Raw genomic sequence first — 19,955 nt, 5'->3', positions numbered from 1 at the left:
TGAGGTTAAATGACTTGCTCTAGACCGTATTAGCCATTCATCATATTTCCTTTCTCAGCTCCCCAGGTAGTGAAGCTCTCTAAGCATTTTGGTGTTTTCTCTAGAAGTTTCGCCCTCCTCTGCAGCACTGAGTTATTCAGGTTGAGTCTAAATGTCCATCTTTAAGAGTCTTATGGCGAAGAGTCCTCACTGAAGGGCTAGATGGTTGAACTGGATCCTCTGCAATGGGAGGGTCAATAAGTGGTCCTGGGAACTGCACGCTCATTGTTAGGGATCACGTCTCAGATTTTATATAAATTTGCAAGTGGGCCCATCTTAACACTCCCCGGTCCCTATTTGAGGCTGATGTGGCACTGTGAACTAGGGTCATAGGTACAACTGTGCTGATGGGGACGAACTTGTGGCTTCAGGAGGGACCCAATTTTGAATAGAAGGAAACAGGCTTCCGCCTTACTCTCATTCTGTTTTAGGTGGAACATAATAAAGTACATCTTCTGAGTTATTCCTTTAAAAAAGGCATTGGGAGCCTTGCAGGTGTGTTAGAAAATACGTTATAAATAGGTGCCTTCATGTTGATTACAGCCTCTCTCTCACCTTGAACCAGCCTCCCCCTTCCCCGCTTCTTGTTTCTCCAGTCCTGAGCTTGGTGACGAGACGGGGGGGCAGATGCTAAGGGAAGGGTTGGGTTGAGTGTGGAGGGCAGAGCATCTGCAGCGTGCCTCCCTGCAGGCGTGGTGAACGATGGGGACCATCGTGTGCTCGCGCTGGTGCTCGTGAGTGTTACGGCCGTTTGCGCCAAGGCCTCCCACCTGTGCCGTGTTCTCTGTTTCAGCCCCGGCAACAACCGTACATCTTGCCTCCCATGCATGTCCAGTGTGGCGAACACTACTCGGAAACACACACTTCTCAAGGTAACTGGCTTTCCGCTGTCCCTTCTTAAGACGCAAAGTTGAGAACTGGTGACGGGTACTGAGACTTTTTTGGGGGGGTGACCGTGATGCTTTCATTTTAACTTTGTCATTGTCTGAATGGCAGCAGGCAACAGCTTGGATTTGTGAAAGGCGTAGAATATCATTTACTCCTGAGAGGAAAATTTCCCCAGAATTGACTCCAGAGGGACTTGGGGGAAGGCAGTGAGCAAGTTCCTTTCTCCTCTTCCTTCTTGTAAGTGGGACAGAGAGGAGAGTGACAGCTAAGCCCCACAGGATACTCTTCACCCTCCTTGTCAGTGTCAGAGAGCTTGTAACAGTCAAGCAGGTTTTCAAGGTGACAGAGAACACAGGCATCAGAATAATTGAGAGAAATACACATAAAATCTCAGCCCCTCATTTTTTTTTTTTTTTTTTTTGCGGTACGCGGGCCTCTCACTGTTGTGGCCTCTCCCGTTGCGGAGCACAGGCTCAGCGGCCATGGCTCACGGGCCCAGCCGCTCCGCGGCATGTGGGATCTTCCCGGACCGGGGCACGAACCCTTGTCCCCTGCATCGGCAGGCGGACCCTCAACAACGGCGCCACCAGGGAAGCCCTCAGCCCCTCATTTTAACTCGCCTTTCCGATCTCTCCCACTGGCCCCTTTCTCAGTGCGCTTATTAAACTGTTTTATTCCTCTTTTTCTCCCTAAACACTCCCATGCAAAGTGTGTAAAAAAAACCCATTCCAATAATAATTATTCTGAGAATGAGCATTTATAGAGCAATTCCTCTCCTTAAGCACTTGTTCTGAGCACTTGCACTGTATTGTCTCAGTTAATCCTCAAAATAGACCTAGGAGATACGTACTGTTATTATTTCCATTTGACAGATACAGAAACTGGGGTACAGAAAGGGTACTGGGAAGCTTGGATACGAAGATTGGTATCCTGACTCTTGAGCCAGGCTCTGTAATCATTACACTAACTGTATCTCAAAAAAGGAATGGGATTAAACATTGGATGTTGACAGTATGGTAATTGGATAATTTGTTTCCGGGTTATCATATGCTAGCTGCTTTGAATCTTTCTGCACTGTCTAACTGTGAGCATGGAGACTAAGATAATCAAGATGATGTAATTTAATAAAATACAACTTTTTATAAGCAGACTAGCAGAGTTACCCTGCTTCTATGGGAGGGCACCAAACCCCATTAAGGTGGATAAATGCAACACGTTCTCCTAGTTTTTCTTGCCTGTATCATCTCATCTGGTCTGTGTTCCCACCCCTCCTCTTCAGGCAGCCAAGTGTTTTCAGTCACCTTTTCTGTTTTTTAATCTTTTCTGCCTTTGCTTTCTTCTACTCTGCTCATGCTTAAATCTATAGTGTAAAAAATGAATATACTTTGCCCACAGAAAAGTGTGTTGGCAAGAGGTTGCCTGCCTAGGGGTGTCTGTGTATGTGTGTGTTAAAGGAACACTGGACACCCAGAATGGGCCTTACTTTAGAAATCTGCTTTTTATCTCTTTAGGTACCTCTTTAAAGTATTATTAATTTTCATGTGAAACTGACCTCAGTGATGAAACCAACTCTAGAGGCGGGTTTTAGGCAGTGGCTAAAAAAACCTCCTGATTCTTATTTTGCCCTCCGTTGGTTGCCGATCAGAATGAAGCAGCCACGCATGCTGACATCCTGACTGTGTTATTTGCCTCGTGCCTTGACGGATGCTCGGCAGTCCCTCAGATACAGGGAGTTTTCCCACTGCAGTCAGGAAGATCAGCTCCCAGTACTCAGTAATTTCAAATCTATTGCCCTATTAAAGTTCTTGACTTCCTGACCCAAACATCCAGTTCTGTCGCTAAGCCGTGAACAAGGGGACAGGTCTCCCAATGTGAGGGCCATTGTTGGTGCCTGACTTAAAAGCTCGTGGCCAAATCGAGAACTTAACCCAGGTGATAACGGTTCCGTATGTGCATAGTTTTCTTTGTTTAGATTCACTTTTTCTTTTTAGTGTCCTTTAAAATGTTCCTTCCATATGTTGGCATCTTGCCCAGGAAATTACCAGTTTTTCCATGGAATATGTGGGTGGAGACCATGGGATTTCCCTTTTTATGACTTCTGTAAGTGTGAGGATGAACTTGATTGAAGCAGGATGGTGTGGACGTTCACGTGCCTCTGTGTGACTTCTTGCAGACAGCATCTTCCATGGGAATGAAGAAGCCTTGTATTGCAACTCGCACAACAGCCTGGACTTAAGTTATATAAATGGCACCGTCACCAATGGCAGTGTGTGTAGCATTCACAGCGTCAACTCCCTCAGTTGCTCCCAAAGCTTCATCCAGGCGTCTCCCGTGTCCTCCAACCTCAGCATCCCTGGGAGTGACATCATGCGGGCTGACTACATCCCGAGCCACCGGCACAGCGCCATCATCGTGCCATCCTACCGGCCGACCCCCGATTATGAGACAGTCATGCGGCAGATGAAGAGGGGGGTTGTGCACACGGACAGCCAGAGCCAGTCCCTGCGAAACCTCAACATCATCAACACCCACGCCTACAACCAGCCAGAGGATCTGGTGTACAGCCAGCCCGAGATGCGGGAGAGGCACCCCTACACTGTCCCTTATGGGCCCCAGGGGGGCTACGGTAACAAACTGGTCAGTCCATCGGACCAGATCAACCCGAAGAATACCACGGTGCCAAGCAAGCCCGGGGCAAGCGCCATCTCACACACGGTGAGCACCCCGGAGCTGGCCAACATGCAGCTCCAGGGCACCTATAACTACAACACGGCCCACATGCTCAAAAACTATCTCTTCCGGCCACCACCCCCCTACCCACGGCCCCGCCCCGCCACCAGCACCCCGGACCTCGCCAGCCACCGCCACAAGTACGTCAGCGGCAGTAGCCCCGACTTGGTGACTCGCAAAGTGCAGCTGTCCGTGAAGACCTTCCAGGAGGACAGCTCCCCGGTGGTGCATCAGTCTCTCCAGGAGGTGAGCGAGCCCCTCACGGCCACCAAGCACCATGGCACGGTGCACAAGCGCCACAGCCTGGAGGTGATGAGCAGCATGGTGCGGGGCATGGAAGCCATGACCTTGAAGTCGCTAAACATCCCCATGGCCCGCCGCAACACTCTCCGAGAGCCGGGGCCACCCGAGGAGGTGCCGGGGAGCCACGAGGTCCCCCAGCTTCCCGAGTATCACCACAGGAAGACTTTCTCGGATGCCACGATGCTGATCCACAGCAGTGAGAGCGAGGAGGAAGAAGAGGAGTCTCCGGAACCAGTGCCCCAGATCCCCGTGCTCCGCGAGAAGATGGAGTACAGCGCCCAGCTACAGGCCGCCTTAGCCCGCATTCCAAACAAGCCCCCACCCGAGTACCCCGGACCCAGGAAAAGTGTGAGCAACGGGGCGCTGGGGCAAGACCAGGTGTGCCTTCCTCCCGCCATCGCCAGGGCCAGGGTCCTGAGGCAGGGGCCAGCCAAGGCCATCAGTATCTCCCGGGCTGACCAGATGGCCATCAACGGGTCCTCTCTTGGTCCATCCATCTCAGAGCCCGACCTGACAAGTGTGAAGGAGCGGGTCAAGAAAGAGCCTGTGAAGGAGAGACCTGTGTCTGAAATGTTCTCCCTGGAGGACAGCATTATAGAAAGAGAGATGATGATCCGGGTAAGTGGCTTCCTCTCCCAGGGCATCTTTCGAGGGACAGTTAAACGGGCTGATTTCCACCCTCTCCCGCAGCCCCCTCTGCTCCTTTTCCATGATTTAGACATACATCATCTGGGCACTGAAGAAAGCGCAAGCCTTATTCAGGGAATGTGGTAGGGATTTAAAAATCACTTGGCATATAAACAGGTAGTGTTTCATTTCACAGAACTTTGTTTTCGCATAAACCTTCCATTCTCATTCATGGCTCCTCATAGGTGTGCTTGGTGCAAAGTGCTGTGAGAGAGTCAGGATCTTACAGGTCGGTGGTGTTGAGATTGGTGTCTGGGCCAGCATTTGCTCTTTATTCAGGGTCAGACTTCCCATTGCATGAGCTGCCAGGAGCTCACCTTCCTCCATCTCCTGGTACTTTGGTTTTTCCAGGGGAAAGCATTCCCCCCCCCCAATTAGATATTAAAAGAGCAGCATCCCTTCAGAGCACAGCTTTCTGTGTAGATCTAGATGTCAGGATCGTTCATCAATATTGTCCATGACGTATCCAGCTTTATGTTCATATCTTCTTTCGAGAGATGTTTAACACAAATCCAAGAGAATAACGATAAACCCAGAAGTTTACCGTTGAGCTTCCATTAACCATTCTTATTCTATCAAGAATTCACACATGCGTATTTATACACACGCCACACTTGTCCTGGAGGTATTCACTCCCTTAAAAAGTTTAAAAATCCTCTCAATGTAACCATTCAAACCTAGACTGACTTCTCCTCTGCATGTACCACAGCTGAACTATAAGGTAGCCGGGGCTTATTTTAGGAACTCCAGAGCAGTTGTAACTTAAAATGGGCTTTGATGGAGTTCATTAGACTTTCTTCATTTATAGGTCTCCCAGGCCTCCAGAGGGAATTAACCTGTAAAGAGCCGAAGTTTTAAGGAAGCCAAGTCCCTCGGTTTAGGAGTCTAGTCCATAGCAACGTCCCTACTTTAGACAAACCTTAAGAACATCCTTAGCCTCACGGTTTTGGCCATCCGTGGAGTATTGCTAAGAAGTTGGTACAGGCGTAACTTTTTCCACCTAGAGGGAAATTGTGAAAGTTGTGCTGTGCCTGTGGGAAATAAGACCGTCGGGCTGAGATGCGGGGCTAGGTGCCTTGGTGGGGGGAGCTTTTTCCTGGGGATGGAATGAGATGCTGGAATGAGATGCGAGGCTGGGTGCCTGGGGTGAGAGCTTTCTGAGTTTGGGAAAAGTAATCACTGGTAGGAAGGGATTTTCAGCACTTCTTGGCCTCACACCCCTAGAACACAACTCAGTATCAAGAACCCATCAATCTAAGCGTTCAGCTGCTGCCTGCATAGTCCCCTAGCCTCACTTAGGTCATATTCATTCTCTTCTCTTGTTACCTGTATTAAACAAAAGCCTGTAGCCAAATTCATGGCACTGGTTCCCTACATAGTGCTTCAGGCATTATCACAAAGGAGCAAGGGCCTTTTCCACTGTTTCCACGTGTCCTCCCATCCCATCCATTGGGTAAGAGCGAATAGCCAATTTTACCCCTTAACTAGTTCAGGAACATCATTACCCCAGCCCTATGTCATTTTCCCTGATTTTTTTTTTTTAAATGTGTACCTTCTTCTTTGTTTTTCTTAATTTTAAAAAATGTTTATTTCTTGGCTATGCCTCGTAGGATGTGGGTTCTTAGTTCCTCGACCAGCAGCTAAGATCCTGGTCCCATGCATTGGAAGCATGGAGTCTTAACCACTGGACCACCAGGGAAGTCCCTTCTCTGATTTTTTCCCAAGTCCTACACACTTGTGAGCTCAAGGGCTGCCACCCTTGGCTGGTGTCCCAACCTCAGAGTAGGACTTGGAGGGTCTTCAGTGAGCCAGACAAGGTGGTGACCACCACTGGCACTGATGCTTGGGATGGGTCTCTATTGTCTTTATGAAGAAACTCACCCCAATGACCTCCCCACATCTCAGATGACTGTCTGTCCCCCGCCACCATGGGTAGCCTTTGCCTGGCTTGTTAGGCATGGCTAAGAAGAGAAGGCCGTCAGGGCCTCCCTAGGATAAGAAAATGAGAAAATGTAACCGAATAGGAACTGGAGGGAGACAGCTATGGTGAGAATTTGCCCTGCAGGCAAGTCTCTCCCTCCAGTTCTGGAGGTGCTTATCCATTTGATGGATAGTTCAGGCCTGTTGTCTTGATAGCTTCTCCTGTCTCCTACTGCTGCCTGGAAGACATTTCACTGTCTTTAGTCACCTAACCCCAAATCAGGTACTGGGAAGAGAAAAGGCCAAATCAGATCTTTGAATTAATTATTTTTGATCTCTGGTAATAAGCTGATAGGATAAGTAAGGAGGAGCTAAGAGAAATAGGTTATCCCTGGGGTTTCAGTTTTCATTAGGTAAGTAGTAATCCTTTCCCAAGAAAGACAAATAGGTTTCTTTGGGCTTTTGGGCCCAGTTGGGGTTACGTTATGGTGCAGGTGGGAAGGAAGCAGAAGGACTGTTGGGAAGACCTCAGGACCATTTATTTAAAAAAATTTGCTGTCTTAAAACTTTGCGGAGGAGTAAAACATTCTCAGCTAAAAGAGATAATGGGGGGAAAATTCTCCCTCACAAAAACAAACTAATAAGTAAACTAACACCTCCCCCCCCCCCCCACACACACACCAGCACATTTAAATCCAAAACTTTCAAAATCTGTCCGGGGTTGAGAAACCAGGGCCATTCTTAAGAATATTATAGCTTTGGGACCTTTCTCACTTTCTGTTAATCTTCCTCTGAGATGCTCCTTTTGTTTGTCTGATGGGTCAGCCCTGTCACTGGACCAAGCATCTCATTGACAGAATCACTCACAAAGGCCAGGGCTCCATTCTTTTCTTTTTTTTTTAAACTTTATTGAAGTATAGTTGATTTACAATGTTGTGCTTAATTTCTGCTGTACAGCAAAGGGTCTCGGATATATTTATATACATATATATTCTTTTTCATTATGGTTTATCCCAGGATATTGGATATAGTTCCCAAGGCTCCATTCTGACTGTAGGTGGCATTGAGGGGATGCATGTAGGGGTGTAATGCCATCCCCTTACACCCACAATTAGAATAATCTGCACCATGGCTCCGTCAAGATACTTCTCTGGGGAGTAGATTTCTAAATGACAGACTAAGAAAAAGAATACCTAAAGGTTTGAAAAAAGAAAACAGGAATAAGATGACCCCTTCATCTGTGGCAACCAAAGGAACCTGCAAATTGGTTTCCCTTTCGTGTGGATCAAAATCATAAACTCTGTAAAACTCATCTGTTTCTATGCTTTATGAAGTCTCTCTGTGCTTTTGTCTTCTAAGACAAGATTATTTGGTGGGAAATGCTCCCATTGTCTTGACTGAAATGAGTAAATGGAGGTTTGTTGGTACCTCAATCAGTTTAGAGGGCGTGAGGAAGCACAGCCATAGACCAAGTAACAGGAGCCCCGACTGATCCAGTTTCAGTGTCTGTGCAGGTGAGATAGAGAGGAGTTGCAAAGCCACAAACAAGGGCCAGGTGTTAACAACCGAACCTTCCGCTAAGTGGTCTGCTGGGCCCCTAGATCCGTGTTCTCCCGTGGCTCAGTCACCGCTGCTCCACCATGGTCCCTGGGAGCCATGGTGTCCATTCCTGTGGGTCTTCTGGATGAAGCATGAAGGGTGCTGCTGGGTAGGTCATCTCAGGTGGCCCCAGGCTGTGGTATTAGTGACTTTGCTAAAACCACAGCAGCTCTCATTTTGGGGATGATATCCCGGGGACCAGAGAGAGTCAATACAGGATTAACACCCTCCAGTCTTGAGCCCCTCTGAATGGAAACTTGGGAAGGTTTTTGTCTATTTATGTATGTATCCAACCTCTTAAGAATGCAACAAACAGTTTTTATAAGGTTTTTACTGTTTAATCTGTATAAAAGGTGCATCATTGTGATTAAGTTTGATTATTCATGAATCTCTGTTTCTCTTTTCCTTGTCCTGTCTTCCTTCAGCCCTTATCTTCCTAAAGTGTCTCCTGTACACTGTTTTCTTGTGAGCCCCGAGGCAGGATGTATTTGTGTGGAGTCTTTGCTCTTGTTTGTTTGTTCGTTCATTCCTCTATTTTAAATAAAAGCTCAGGAGGCCTGGAGGAACCAGCTTCCTCCAGCACAGTGGGAATAATGGGAAGACTGTGTTTGAATTTGCCCTGCTAATGGTGACTGTCTGCATTCCTTGGCTGGGGAGTTACAGATTTGGGGAGATTAAAACACATTCCAGCATTCTCCTGGTATTACACACAATGAGAACATGCCTTTTCTTGCCGCAAGAATCTAGAGAAGCAGAAGATGGCAGGCCTGGAGGCACAGAAGAGGCCACTGATGTTGGCAGCCTTGAACGGACTCTCGGTTGCTCGGGGCTCGGGGCGGGAAGAAAGTCGCGTTGATGCCACCCGAGTTCCCATGGATGAGAGGGTAAGCACTGGGCTTGTCAAACATGTGACTCATTCTCTGTGGTCTTAGGATTCCAACGCTCTCTCCTCGCCCAGACATGCCAGCACGAAGGCGTGTTTGACGAATTCATTCTTCAATTTGAAGCTTAGCAAGACCTGGTCTGTGCTGTATTAAATTGATCCTTTTCAACATCTCATGTTTCTTTGTCAGGTTGGTGCCATGACGACCCCTAAAGACACCAGCCCTTACCTAGCTGTGTGGCCTTGGTCAAGTCATTCAATTTCTCTGGGCCTGTGTCTTTATTTTTTTTGCAAAATGAAGAAGTTAAGCGGTTGCTGTAGCTCTCAATTTCTGTGATTTTTGTGAACAAATACCCTTTACTAGGGAGTGATTCTTTTACCCACGCATTTATAGAATTCTTTAATACACTGGCCCCTTGTTTGGCTATAACATATGGCTGATTTATCATTGTTAGGGTAATGCATTGTGGGAAAAGTAACCAGAAGTTGCGTGGTAGTGTTTCAGAGGTGAAGAAACACGTTCTTTTAGTTCCTGAAATTGCTGTCAGGTTAAGAAACGGGTCATGTAAATGTAATAGAGTGCTTTACAATAAGATTAGGGTTTTAGGTTTTGCCAGCATGTATGAAGTATTAGCATGCTCTTAGAGCCAGAAGGGTCTTTAGAGGGATCATTTAATCTAATTAATACCATGTTTTGTTATTAGTAGCTTGACCGTGGGAAAAATAAAAGATGGGGCGTCTAATCCTGACGACTAGAGGACTGTAGACCAGTATCATCTTAAAATTTAGCTAAGAACAGCTGTGTAAGTGGAGGGAAGGACGTCTGGGTAATTAAGATGAACAATCTCCTTATCACTAGAACTTTAAACAGAGGTGATAATAACGAAAATACTAATTTTGAATTTCAACTCTTGCCTGGTCTGGCAGATTCGTTCTGTTTAAGGTATGAGTGAGAAGGAAATTGGTTATTGGACAAGAGATACGAGCAATATGGTCGGTAATGAGACCAAATAATCAAATATTAGTTGTCCATCTTGAAACTACTTATTAACACTGTCACTGTAAATATTCGAAGAAATCTGGTGGTTTGGTTGGAGTGTTTGGATAAGATAATTCAGAGAGCTGGAGATCAATTTCTGTTGCAGTTCAGAACCCTGAAGAAGAAGCTCGAAGAGGGGATGGTGTTCACAGAATATGAGCAGATTCCAAAGAAAAAGGCAAATGGCGTTTTCAGCACAGCAGCTCTGCCAGAAAATGCTGAGCGCAGCCGTATCCGGGAGGTCGTCCCCTACGAGGAGAACCGCGTAGAGCTCATACCGACCAAAGAAAACAACACAGGCTACATTAACGCCTCCCACATCAAGGTAAGAAGTTGGGGGGTGGAGAGGGGCGTGTTGGGAAGGCTGGCTGAAGATTGCTGGGTTAAAGGTAAAAGGGCAGGGAGGAGAACACATACGGGCTGCCACTGTGCATCTTGGCTTGTCCCCAAACCCCAAGGGAGTGTTTTTGAACTCCTGTGCTTTTCTTAGTCAACTGGAAGGCCATGCCTATCACTGCACAGAGAGAAGGAAGCCCAGCGGCCTCAGGGAAGAAAAACCTCAGGTCAGCTATTTCTGAAGCTCGCTCATTACAGAGGGTTTAACTTCTTCTTCTCTCTGTGTGTTGTAACTCTCCCGGAAACTCACAGGGAAGGCTGAGGATTAGCCCTTTCGGTGTGTAAGGTGCGGATGACGGAGAATTTGGAAATCACAGGCATTATGTTTCTGTCACTGGAGTTATGATGTTCAAGAGCAACAGAAACTTACTGTTTCTCCCTTGTAATACTACTGGTTAGGCATTTTAGAGCTGAAGTCCCAAATTTGCATGATGTTTAGAAGAGTGGGCTAATTTCAACATAAGCCATAACGGTGTGGTTGATAATGAATCTTGCAAAATGTGCCACCATTATTCAGTGCATTTGGGTCATTAAATGTTTGTTACTATTTCAAATACTCCAAATCTTCATATCTCAGTATTTCATAGACTTTAAAATTGGTCAGCTTAGCTTTACTTCAGTTAGAATTTAGAGTTATGGATACATGTGTGCATGCAGTGAAGTGTTTCCTAAATAGCTTACCTTCCTCAGGGCTCCTAATGACAGAACACATTTGTTTAGAACGTCACCATTTGCTCTGACCTCTGAAGTAGGGGAATTATCTGTGTACTAATGTGAATTGAATTAGTATAATTGTTAACAGTTGTTACAGGACGCTTTTCAAAACAATACAAGGTTCAGATTCCTAGTCTGCTGTGATCAATAACCTTAGAAAATCTGTGTCTGGCATTATTTCCTTTCGTCATTGGACTTTTCAACTGTAGCCAAATTATAGGTAGGTTCCTTTGAGCCTTTAAAATACAGCCAGATGTCTGGCCTATGTATCAGTTCTAATGGTTTTGATACAGAATATGGGAAGTGTACCATGGTTGGGTGTAGTGTTTTTGTTCACCCAGCATAGATAACCACATATATTTTTTAAGTGTCAGAAAGTCCTGTCCAAGGAAATAGGATGGCGTCAACTCTCATGGATCATATTGTGTATTCTACTCTTATTTTTCAGAGTGAGAACTCTCAAAACAATGAAACAGTAAAAAACTGAGCCCCAGGAAACTCTGAAGGAAACTGACGGTGGTGAATTTCATGGGCTTAGTTTAAATAACGAAACAATGACCAAAATAATGCATGCAAAGATGCAGATCACACGGCTGCATCTTGCTAGACTGTCTGAGAAAATCTTCCACAGCTGCAATATACTGTCTTCTTCTTTTGGCCAGAACGCCTCCCCCATTTTCCATCTGCTCTCTGGAAAAAGCTGTCAGTCTGCATGCACTGTGCCCAGTGGGTGTTCTTAACATCCCTTCCATCCCTTCCTCCATATTCTCTGAGGCCCACATTTCATCTTGTGGATCCGGGTTAGACACGGGTGTGTTTAATAGACCCAGAGAGCTTGCAAGAACTTGTCCTTGTGTTTTTGGAGTAGAGTTATATGTCTTGCCAATGTTTTCTCCCTGGGTTCCAAGCAGCCGTGAACACAGAACAGAGATTTATTTGCTCCAGACGTGGAATCACATCTGTGAAATCTACCTCAGTAGCTTTGGTGGTTGTGTTTTTAATGCAGTTTTTAATACCCTCCTGTCAATACTCGGGAATACGCTGAAAGGCCCTAGGCAGCAGCATACTCTGGAAGTATTTATGGCTCCTATATTGTAGGGTGCCAGAGAGGCTAATGTTTAAAATCACAATTCCACAGATAAGCCAAACTCCTAGCCAGCCGGCCAGCAAATATATGAGTGTTATCTCCCACCGGTACTCGGAAAATGGATTTTGCTTGCCAGCTTTGACCTAAACATGCCTTGTGTAACGAGACAATAACTGACATTGTTTTTGTATGAATCAAGTTAGTGTATAGTTTCATAAAATAAATGAGAGAAAAAGTTTCAAAAAGTGATCACTTCATTGCCCCAGCACCATCTTGAGATCCCCACTGGTGAATGTGTAAGGGAGCCTGACTTGGCAGTATCAAGGCACAGGAATGGAGGCAAACCCAGAAAGAATCTCTCCAAAGGCCACCATTTCACCCTGATGGCATGAGCTTTCACACTTGAGGCATGACTTTTTATTGATGCGTCTCTGCTGCTAATATTTATAGCTGCAGAATTATCCTCCCAAGATCACCCTGAGCTGTGTGGGGTTAATGATTTTATTATCCAAAATCATCTCATGACTCCAAAGTTCAGTTGGATGCTGTGGTATTGTACGAGGGGAAGGTGATGATAAAATATCATGTACTGTTGGCTTAAGTACATGCACGATACCTCTGCTGTATGTGGTACAGAGTAGCGGGTACAACAGAGGTTTAGGATACACTTCATAACCAGGGCAGTGGTAGAAAGACATTGCTCCCAGAGGGGTGTTATTTCATGGTAGATTTTTCTATTATTTAAAAGGATGTCATGGAGTACTGTGTCTCAGACTGTGGACTGCAATATGGTAGTGGTATATGAAATCAATTTAGTAGTCGGGAGCAGTTTGGGGTTTTTTTGTTTTGTTTTCTTTTGTTTTTTAATGGAATAGACTAGAAAAAGGAGAAGAGAATGGCAATTACCAGTACATTGCACATTGGAAACATAACTATTATTTCTGTAACAAGTTGTTAGGTTATATACATATATTCATGTAATATTGTATATGTGGGTATATATATATATATATATGTTTTATATATATGTTTTTAATATGCACTGGTTTGTACATAATTACTGTGGGTTGTAGACCAAAAATGATGAGGTATATTGTAATAAGCTTGAGTGGCAAAAAGTATTTTCATGTGAGCATGGCTGTCACTAGCTGTCCATGGTGTCAGGGCTTTTGATGATAGCACTAACACATTTGGCCTAAAAATATTATTCAGGGTTTTCAAGTGGCTACAAAAGGACCCGTGGTCAGCATGTAACTCTGTCCTGGATTTGGGGTCTATTAACTAATGCTTGCCTTGGTTTCCAGGTGGTGGTTGGTGGGGCAGAATGGCACTACATCGCCACTCAGGGGCCTCTGCCACACACATGCCATGACTTCTGGCAGATGGTGTGGGAGCAGGGAGCGAATGTGATCGCCATGGTCACCGCAGAGGAGGTAAGGGGGAACGGCCGTACAGCCATCTGTCCCGGCGGGGGCGGGGGGCAGAAGATGGGCTTTGTGTCTACGACTTCGCTGCCTCATCCTCCTTCCGGCAGCACCATTTCTCTGCAAATCCTTTTCTCTCTGACGTGCATCTCTTTCCTTTCCTTACTTGCATATAGGTTTGTTTTGTTTCCCAAAGATAATTTATTGTTATGCCCCATTTTTATCCAGCTCTTAACTCTTTTCCTTGGATCACCATGAACTAAAATTAAACAAACAAAAAAAAAGAACCAAACTTCAGTTCAGCCAGCTCACTTCTGTGTGCCAAACAAAGCAATGATCTTTCCGCTGGAGTTTGAGAACTTTGGGGCTGCTCTGGGTAAATTGGCATATATTCCCAACCCCGGGCGTGGCCGGCTCCCATGCCCTCCTGCTTATCAGCTGAAAAGAGACCAGAGCTGTTGTTCCTGTAGAGGCCTCTTTCTTTGGGGAGAGAAAAAAAAAATCTTTTTCTTCCTTTGCCAAGTCAAACATAGTTTTTCCCTTGTAACTAGAGAAGTCTACGTGATGTTCCAAAAACTGGCATATACCCCCATTCCGTCTAGCAGTTCGCTTGGAGCTTGCTGTCTTTGGGGGAAGACGTTTTGGGTTTCTTCTCTTGTCACAGTCTCGATTTTTTATTTTAATTTTATTTTAACCACTTCCCTTTGTTCCTTTCATTAAATTTTAACTTATGTTTTGAAGTCATTTAAGGAAAAAGAGTTTTCTGTTCGTTTGTTTGTTTGTTTTTTACCGTATGTATGGTATTGCATATCCCTTTCCTAACAACTTTAAAAGGATGGGGAGCAGAAAGAACTGGAAACAAAAAAAGTCATGTTCCCTTCATTAACTCTTCTGAGCAGATGCTTTCCAGAACAGCCCATTAGAAGGTAGTGATGAAAGACTTTGGTCTCTTTCAGGCCAGCTGTACTTCTCTAGGCTGACCTTCTGTCCCACCTTCCCGCAAAGAGTAAATGTTCCTGAAAATCTCTAGTTTTATAACTTTATCGAATTACATCCTTGGGAGGGATTCATTCAACTTAAAACAGTGTACTTACCAGCTGTGCTGACCCCAGGGTAAACACAACAGGCATGACCCTTGTCCCCAGGGAGCTTACATCCCAGCGGGATTTACAGTAAAAAGTGAACAAAGTCAGCTCAGATAGTGGTAAGTGCCATGGAAAAAAAATGAAACCAGTAATGGAATGGAGGGTGACTGTGGGGCTACTTTGGATTAGACTGCAGCCCGGGGCCCTCTGAGGAGGTTGCATTTGAGCTAAAACCTGAGTGACAAGAAGGGACCAGTCTTAGGAACAAAATCCAGTGATCTGTGAGGCAGCCAGAGACTTACCGTCTTTTGAAATCTGTAATTGATGTAGGTACTCAGCAGTTACGTAAATTAAAGGCCTCAGATAAACCTTTCACAGGATGGTTAAATAAAAGAGGCAGGTGTGCTTCAAATTTAAGAAGACTCAATTCAACCCAAAGAACCAGGGCAAGATTACTTGTATCACCCAAAGCTGTATTGCTTTGTGAGCAGGCAGCCTTCACTTGCCACTCATTCCCCCAGCTCCGTGCGCTGGGCATTTCTCCTCTCGCACCACCCCCTTCCGCTGGGTCCCCTTCTAAGCTGCCATCTCTTCCACCCCCGCTCCCACTCCTATGATATCAAAACTGTGCAAAACTTTAAAATAGACCCCATTTTGTAAATGGTTGAGAATGCATACCCCCAGAAAAGATTATAAAATTAAGGGAGAGAGAAGAGGGGTAAAGCCAGTTTTCCTCTGCTTCAGTTGTCAGTGGAACTAAAACAAATGGGTCAGGCTGAAAAAAATGTGAGATTGACACTAGATGATAAAGACAGTGTCAGTGGCTGGTGGGGTGTAACAGAGAGAGCCCAGGGCCGAGCATCCGACGTGAGAAGCGTGACCTAGAACGATTACTGGGATCTGTCACTCCTCTGCTTAAGGTCACTTCATCACCTTTGGATGGCTTCCCACTGACCGTGGGGTGAAATCCAAATGCCCTACCGTGGACCAGGAGGCCTTCTAACCTCCTCTCTGGCGTCCACACTGAAGACCTTTCTGTTTCTTGAACACACCTAGCTTGTTCCCGCCTCTGGTCTTCACCCTGGCTCTTCTCTCTAACATTCAACTGCAGCCCAGTTGTGAATCTTCAGATTTTTCCATTGATATAACTGTGTGGTAAATCTTATTATTGGTGTTAGCTAAAATGTATGGGTATCTACTCTGGGATAGACACTGCATGATGCTACTGAGTCAGTGCCTTAGAAGCCATTCAAGTTTTCCGCTGTCCTTAGATTTTAAGATTAAGAGGATAAGAGCTTCCCCTGACTCATGTCCAATTTTGCTTCTGTGTCTGATTCAGGAAGGCGGACGAACCAAGAGCCACCGATATTGGCCCAAACTGGGTTCCAAGCACAGCTCAGCCACCTATGGCAAGTTCAAGGTCACCACAAAATTCCGAACAGATTCCGGTTGCTATGCAACCACAGGCTTGAAGGTCAAGCACCTTTTGTCTGGGCAGGAAAGGACAGTGTGGCATTTGCAATATACTGATTGGCCAGATCACGGCTGCCCAGAGGATGTCCAAGGATTTTTGTGTAAGTCTTTTCTTCCCTGTCGGGGTTTTACCAACAGTAATGGTCTTATCAGTTGGAGGTGAAATGGAAAGAGAGTCTACTTTCTCTTAAGTGGCAAAAGTATTTACAACATTCAATATATAATACTTCAGTAGTATGTGTAGAACAGAGAAGACTAATACATGGCATTTATCATATTCTCTTTACCATTTATGCAGATGAGCTAATGTGGTAAACTAATTGGTTCTACCTTGATTTAGACCTTTAGTATTCTGATACGTGTCACGTGTCTGAACCTTGAAAACATTATGCTAAATAAAATAAACCAGACACAAAAAGACAAATGTTGTGTGATTCCACTTACATGAGTTATCCAAAATAGGCAACTTCATAGAGATAGAAAGTATAATAGAGGTTACCAGGGGCAAGGGGGAAGGGGAATAGGAAGTTACTGTTTGATGGATAGAAAGTTTCTGTTTGGGACCATGAAAAATTTCTAGAAGTGGATAGTGGTGATGCTTGCGAAACACTGTGAATATACTTAATGCCACTGTACACTTAATGTAATGTACACTAAAATGATTAAAATGGTAAATTTTATGCTATGTATATTTTACCACAACCAAAGAAAAAAGAAACACAAAGCAATAAAATATAGAAAAAACAACTTTAAAAGTTTCTCATGAAAATTTATATCTCGGAAGCCCTGTATTTCCTACAGCAGTAAATCCCAATTAGTAGTTTCTCATACCTACGATTAAACATACTAAGAATTATTGAAATCAGCTTGTAGTATTTGAAACTATCATTTTTGGATTCATTAATTTATGTGTAGTTTTCAAGCTATGGTTATCTTAGAAACCAATTCATCCAGATTGTATGCAGTACTTTATTTGTAAGGCCAAAAACTGGGTGTGTGTCCACCAGTGCCAGGCACTGAATCGGGCTCTTAGAACGCAGAAATGAAGCGGTCTTTGTTTTAAAGGCTCTTGCGGTCTCATGACGAAGACAGGCCGGTGATCACAGTCTGGAGGTGAGATCTGATGCTTTTGGTGATGGCTGCAGTAGCCTCCTTCCCTTCCACAGAGTTGCCTAAACATCCTGCACTTGTGGGAAACCCTACTCTTTCCTCACCCAGCTAGGAAGGAGGCCTAAGGGTGCCCTGCAGATTTACTACACCTGCTATGTTGTTGACTCACCAGCTGGCAGAAGACCTATGGCCACAACAAAGGGAGGTTGGAGAATGTCAAAACCTTGATTTTTATTTTGATATTCATTTAGAGTAGGAGGGGTGGGGGAGAGAAGAGAGAATAGGTTTTCAAGTACCTAAAGTACCATTTCACAAGTTCCAACAGAAAGATTCTGATGCACACTTATTTATCAATGCAGCTATTTCATTTTTCATTAAAGTGATGATGGTTCTTAAGGAGTCGGACACTGAGAGTAAGAAAGATGATTGGAATCAAAGGATCTAGAATGAGATCTAGAGCAGGTTGGTGGCTGGCCTGAGGTCAAACAGTTACCTGCAGCTCAAAATATTAATGAGCACAGTGACCTTTGCAGAGCTTTCTTTCCTCATAACAGTGTTCTTTTTATTCCTTTCTGGTACTGTTTTGCTAATTGCTTTATTAGAAGCAAGACTCAGAAAATGGAAACAATAAAAGTAGATCCGTTTCATGACTGGCTAACAGATCTGATAAAAGGTTTTATGAGATGGTTAAAATTATAATCAAATCTTTTAAATCAGAACCAATTTAAGGACAGCCCGTCTAAATTACTGAAAAATATAGAGAATATTTTTAAACAGTGTTTATTAATTTACCTTTCTAAGAAACTCAGGGCAAGTGTGCTGAGCAGGGTCTTAGAAATGTTGGCTCTTTAGGTTTTTAAGAATTTTAGGAGATTTTTGTTTGTGTTTAAATGAGATTATTTGGATGCAGAGGAACTGGGTCAAACCGTCTTCCATAGGTCTTCACTGAGTTACACCTTAAGGAACTTTATTAATATGATTGCTGGAGAAAGAATCTGCTTAAATCTAATTTCTCTGTGTTTCATGAAATTCCCCTTGACGGTGGCATCAGCTTTATTGATCAATATTCCTTTTACTTCGCTCCTTAAATTTAGCACAAGAAAAACCTAGTCTCTTGTATGTGAACATTGCCTGCCGTCAGAAAATGTTATTGTCTAGTATCTTTTCCCCTTTGGGAAAAAAATTGTGAAAGGAATTCCACGCTCAGTATTTAGCTCATGTTGGTACCAATAGCAACTACCTTATCTAGTCACCTCAGATTGCCTTCCCTCTTTTGTTTTGTTCTATCTCATTTTACATTATTAGTGGTGGTGATGGTGATGGTAGTAAACGTTTATTTGGGTAAACTATTTCAGATTACTAATTAAATAAGGTTATAAAAGAAATTGGAGTTCTTAGTCATTGTGTGTAAACAGGTGCTTTTAAATTACGAGAATGGGGACTTCCCTGGTGGCGCGGTGGTTAAGAATCCACCTGCCAATGCAGGGGACCTTGGTTCGAGCCCTGGTCGGGGAAGATCCCCCATGCCTCAGAGCAACTAAGCCCGTGAGCCACAACTACTGAGCTTGCGCTCTAGAGCCCGCGAGCCGCAACTACTGAGCCCGCACGCCTAGAGCCCGTGCACCGCAAGGAAGAGAAGCCACCGCGGTGAGAAGCCCACGCACCGCAACAAAGAGTAGCCCCCTCTCGCGGCAACTAGAGAAAGCCCGCGCACAGCAACGAAGACCCAACACAGCCAAACATAAATTAATTAATTATAAAAAATTATGAGAATGGTTTGAATGCTGTTTTCTCTTCAGCAATTTGAGTTTTTCTCCTCATTTGGTTTTACACTGCTGCACTGGGATGAGATTTTTCTGAGTATCAGGAACCTTCAAATCTGCTTCTCCCCTGAACTAGCTACTATAAAATCTCAGTTACTAATTGACTTTTTCCAGTTCTTGGATTGTTTGGGGATTACATTTATATACTTTTCCTTTTTTTCATGACCATTAAAAAAAATAGTCCTTATTAAGGCTTGGGTTGAGCAATTTTCAGTTTGTGCCCAGTTGGAGTGGTGAACAGTCTCCTGCACAGCCCTGTGGGGCTAAGCAGATGTTGACGGGGCACGTGGCACACACCCCACCCACATGCTGCCTCCAGGAAAGGGGGGTTATCTTGAGCTACTCACATAACCACATGGGATCCAAGCTGAAAACCAGGCTCCCCAAAGTCTATTTTATAATCTAAAAATGGAGTCAAGCCTCAGCTGACATTCACTCATTCAGTGAGGGGAAGGAAGAGAGGGCAGATGGACGCTCTTCCCACCAGAAATTGGCTCTGACAGGCGGGCATTTCAAGGGGACCTGGCTGGTGTCTGATCCCAGTCTGTTAACAGTAGGAATGGCTGTAAGTAATGTCGAGAATTATCTGCTTGGGGGACTTTGGGATTTGCAGAGGGGAAGACAGAATTTAATTTTTTAAAAAGAACTATTTAAAGAACAAATTCTCCCGTGGACTAATTGACTCCCAGCTGGTCCTTTCTGGATCCAGGACTGTAGAGTGGGTACCAGCCAAATAATTAGTGTCTTGTAAGTAG

At 44.6% G+C, this 19,955-nt stretch overlaps 1 protein-coding gene across 3 annotated transcripts in view; it reads left to right on the top strand.

Annotated features, from left to right (window-relative positions):
• Positions 1 to 19,955, top strand: part of PTPN14 (protein tyrosine phosphatase non-receptor type 14) — a 167,646-nt gene that overhangs the window by 140,066 nt on the left and 7,625 nt on the right. For all 3 annotated transcript variants that reach the window (XM_089909679.1, XM_089909686.1, XM_089909689.1), the window contains 6 exons: positions 833 to 911; positions 3,101 to 4,578; positions 8,907 to 9,050; positions 10,195 to 10,413; positions 13,590 to 13,718; positions 16,134 to 16,368. In XM_089909679.1, the coding sequence (XP_089765805.1) occupies positions 833 to 911; positions 3,101 to 4,578; positions 8,907 to 9,050; positions 10,195 to 10,413; positions 13,590 to 13,718; positions 16,134 to 16,368 (2,284 nt within the window). The remainder of the gene's footprint in view (positions 1 to 832; positions 912 to 3,100; positions 4,579 to 8,906; positions 9,051 to 10,194; positions 10,414 to 13,589; positions 13,719 to 16,133; positions 16,369 to 19,955) is intronic.

The sequence above is a fragment of the Delphinapterus leucas genome, chromosome 1 (assembly GCF_059928025.1).
Source record: "Delphinapterus leucas isolate spDelLeu-1000000601 "Yukka" chromosome 1, BTC_Dleu_Yukka2, whole genome shotgun sequence".
Classification (NCBI taxonomy): Eukaryota; Metazoa; Chordata; class Mammalia; order Artiodactyla; family Monodontidae; genus Delphinapterus; species Delphinapterus leucas.
Note: the sequence above shows the minus strand (reverse complement) of the source record. Positions and strands in the feature narration are given on the sequence as shown.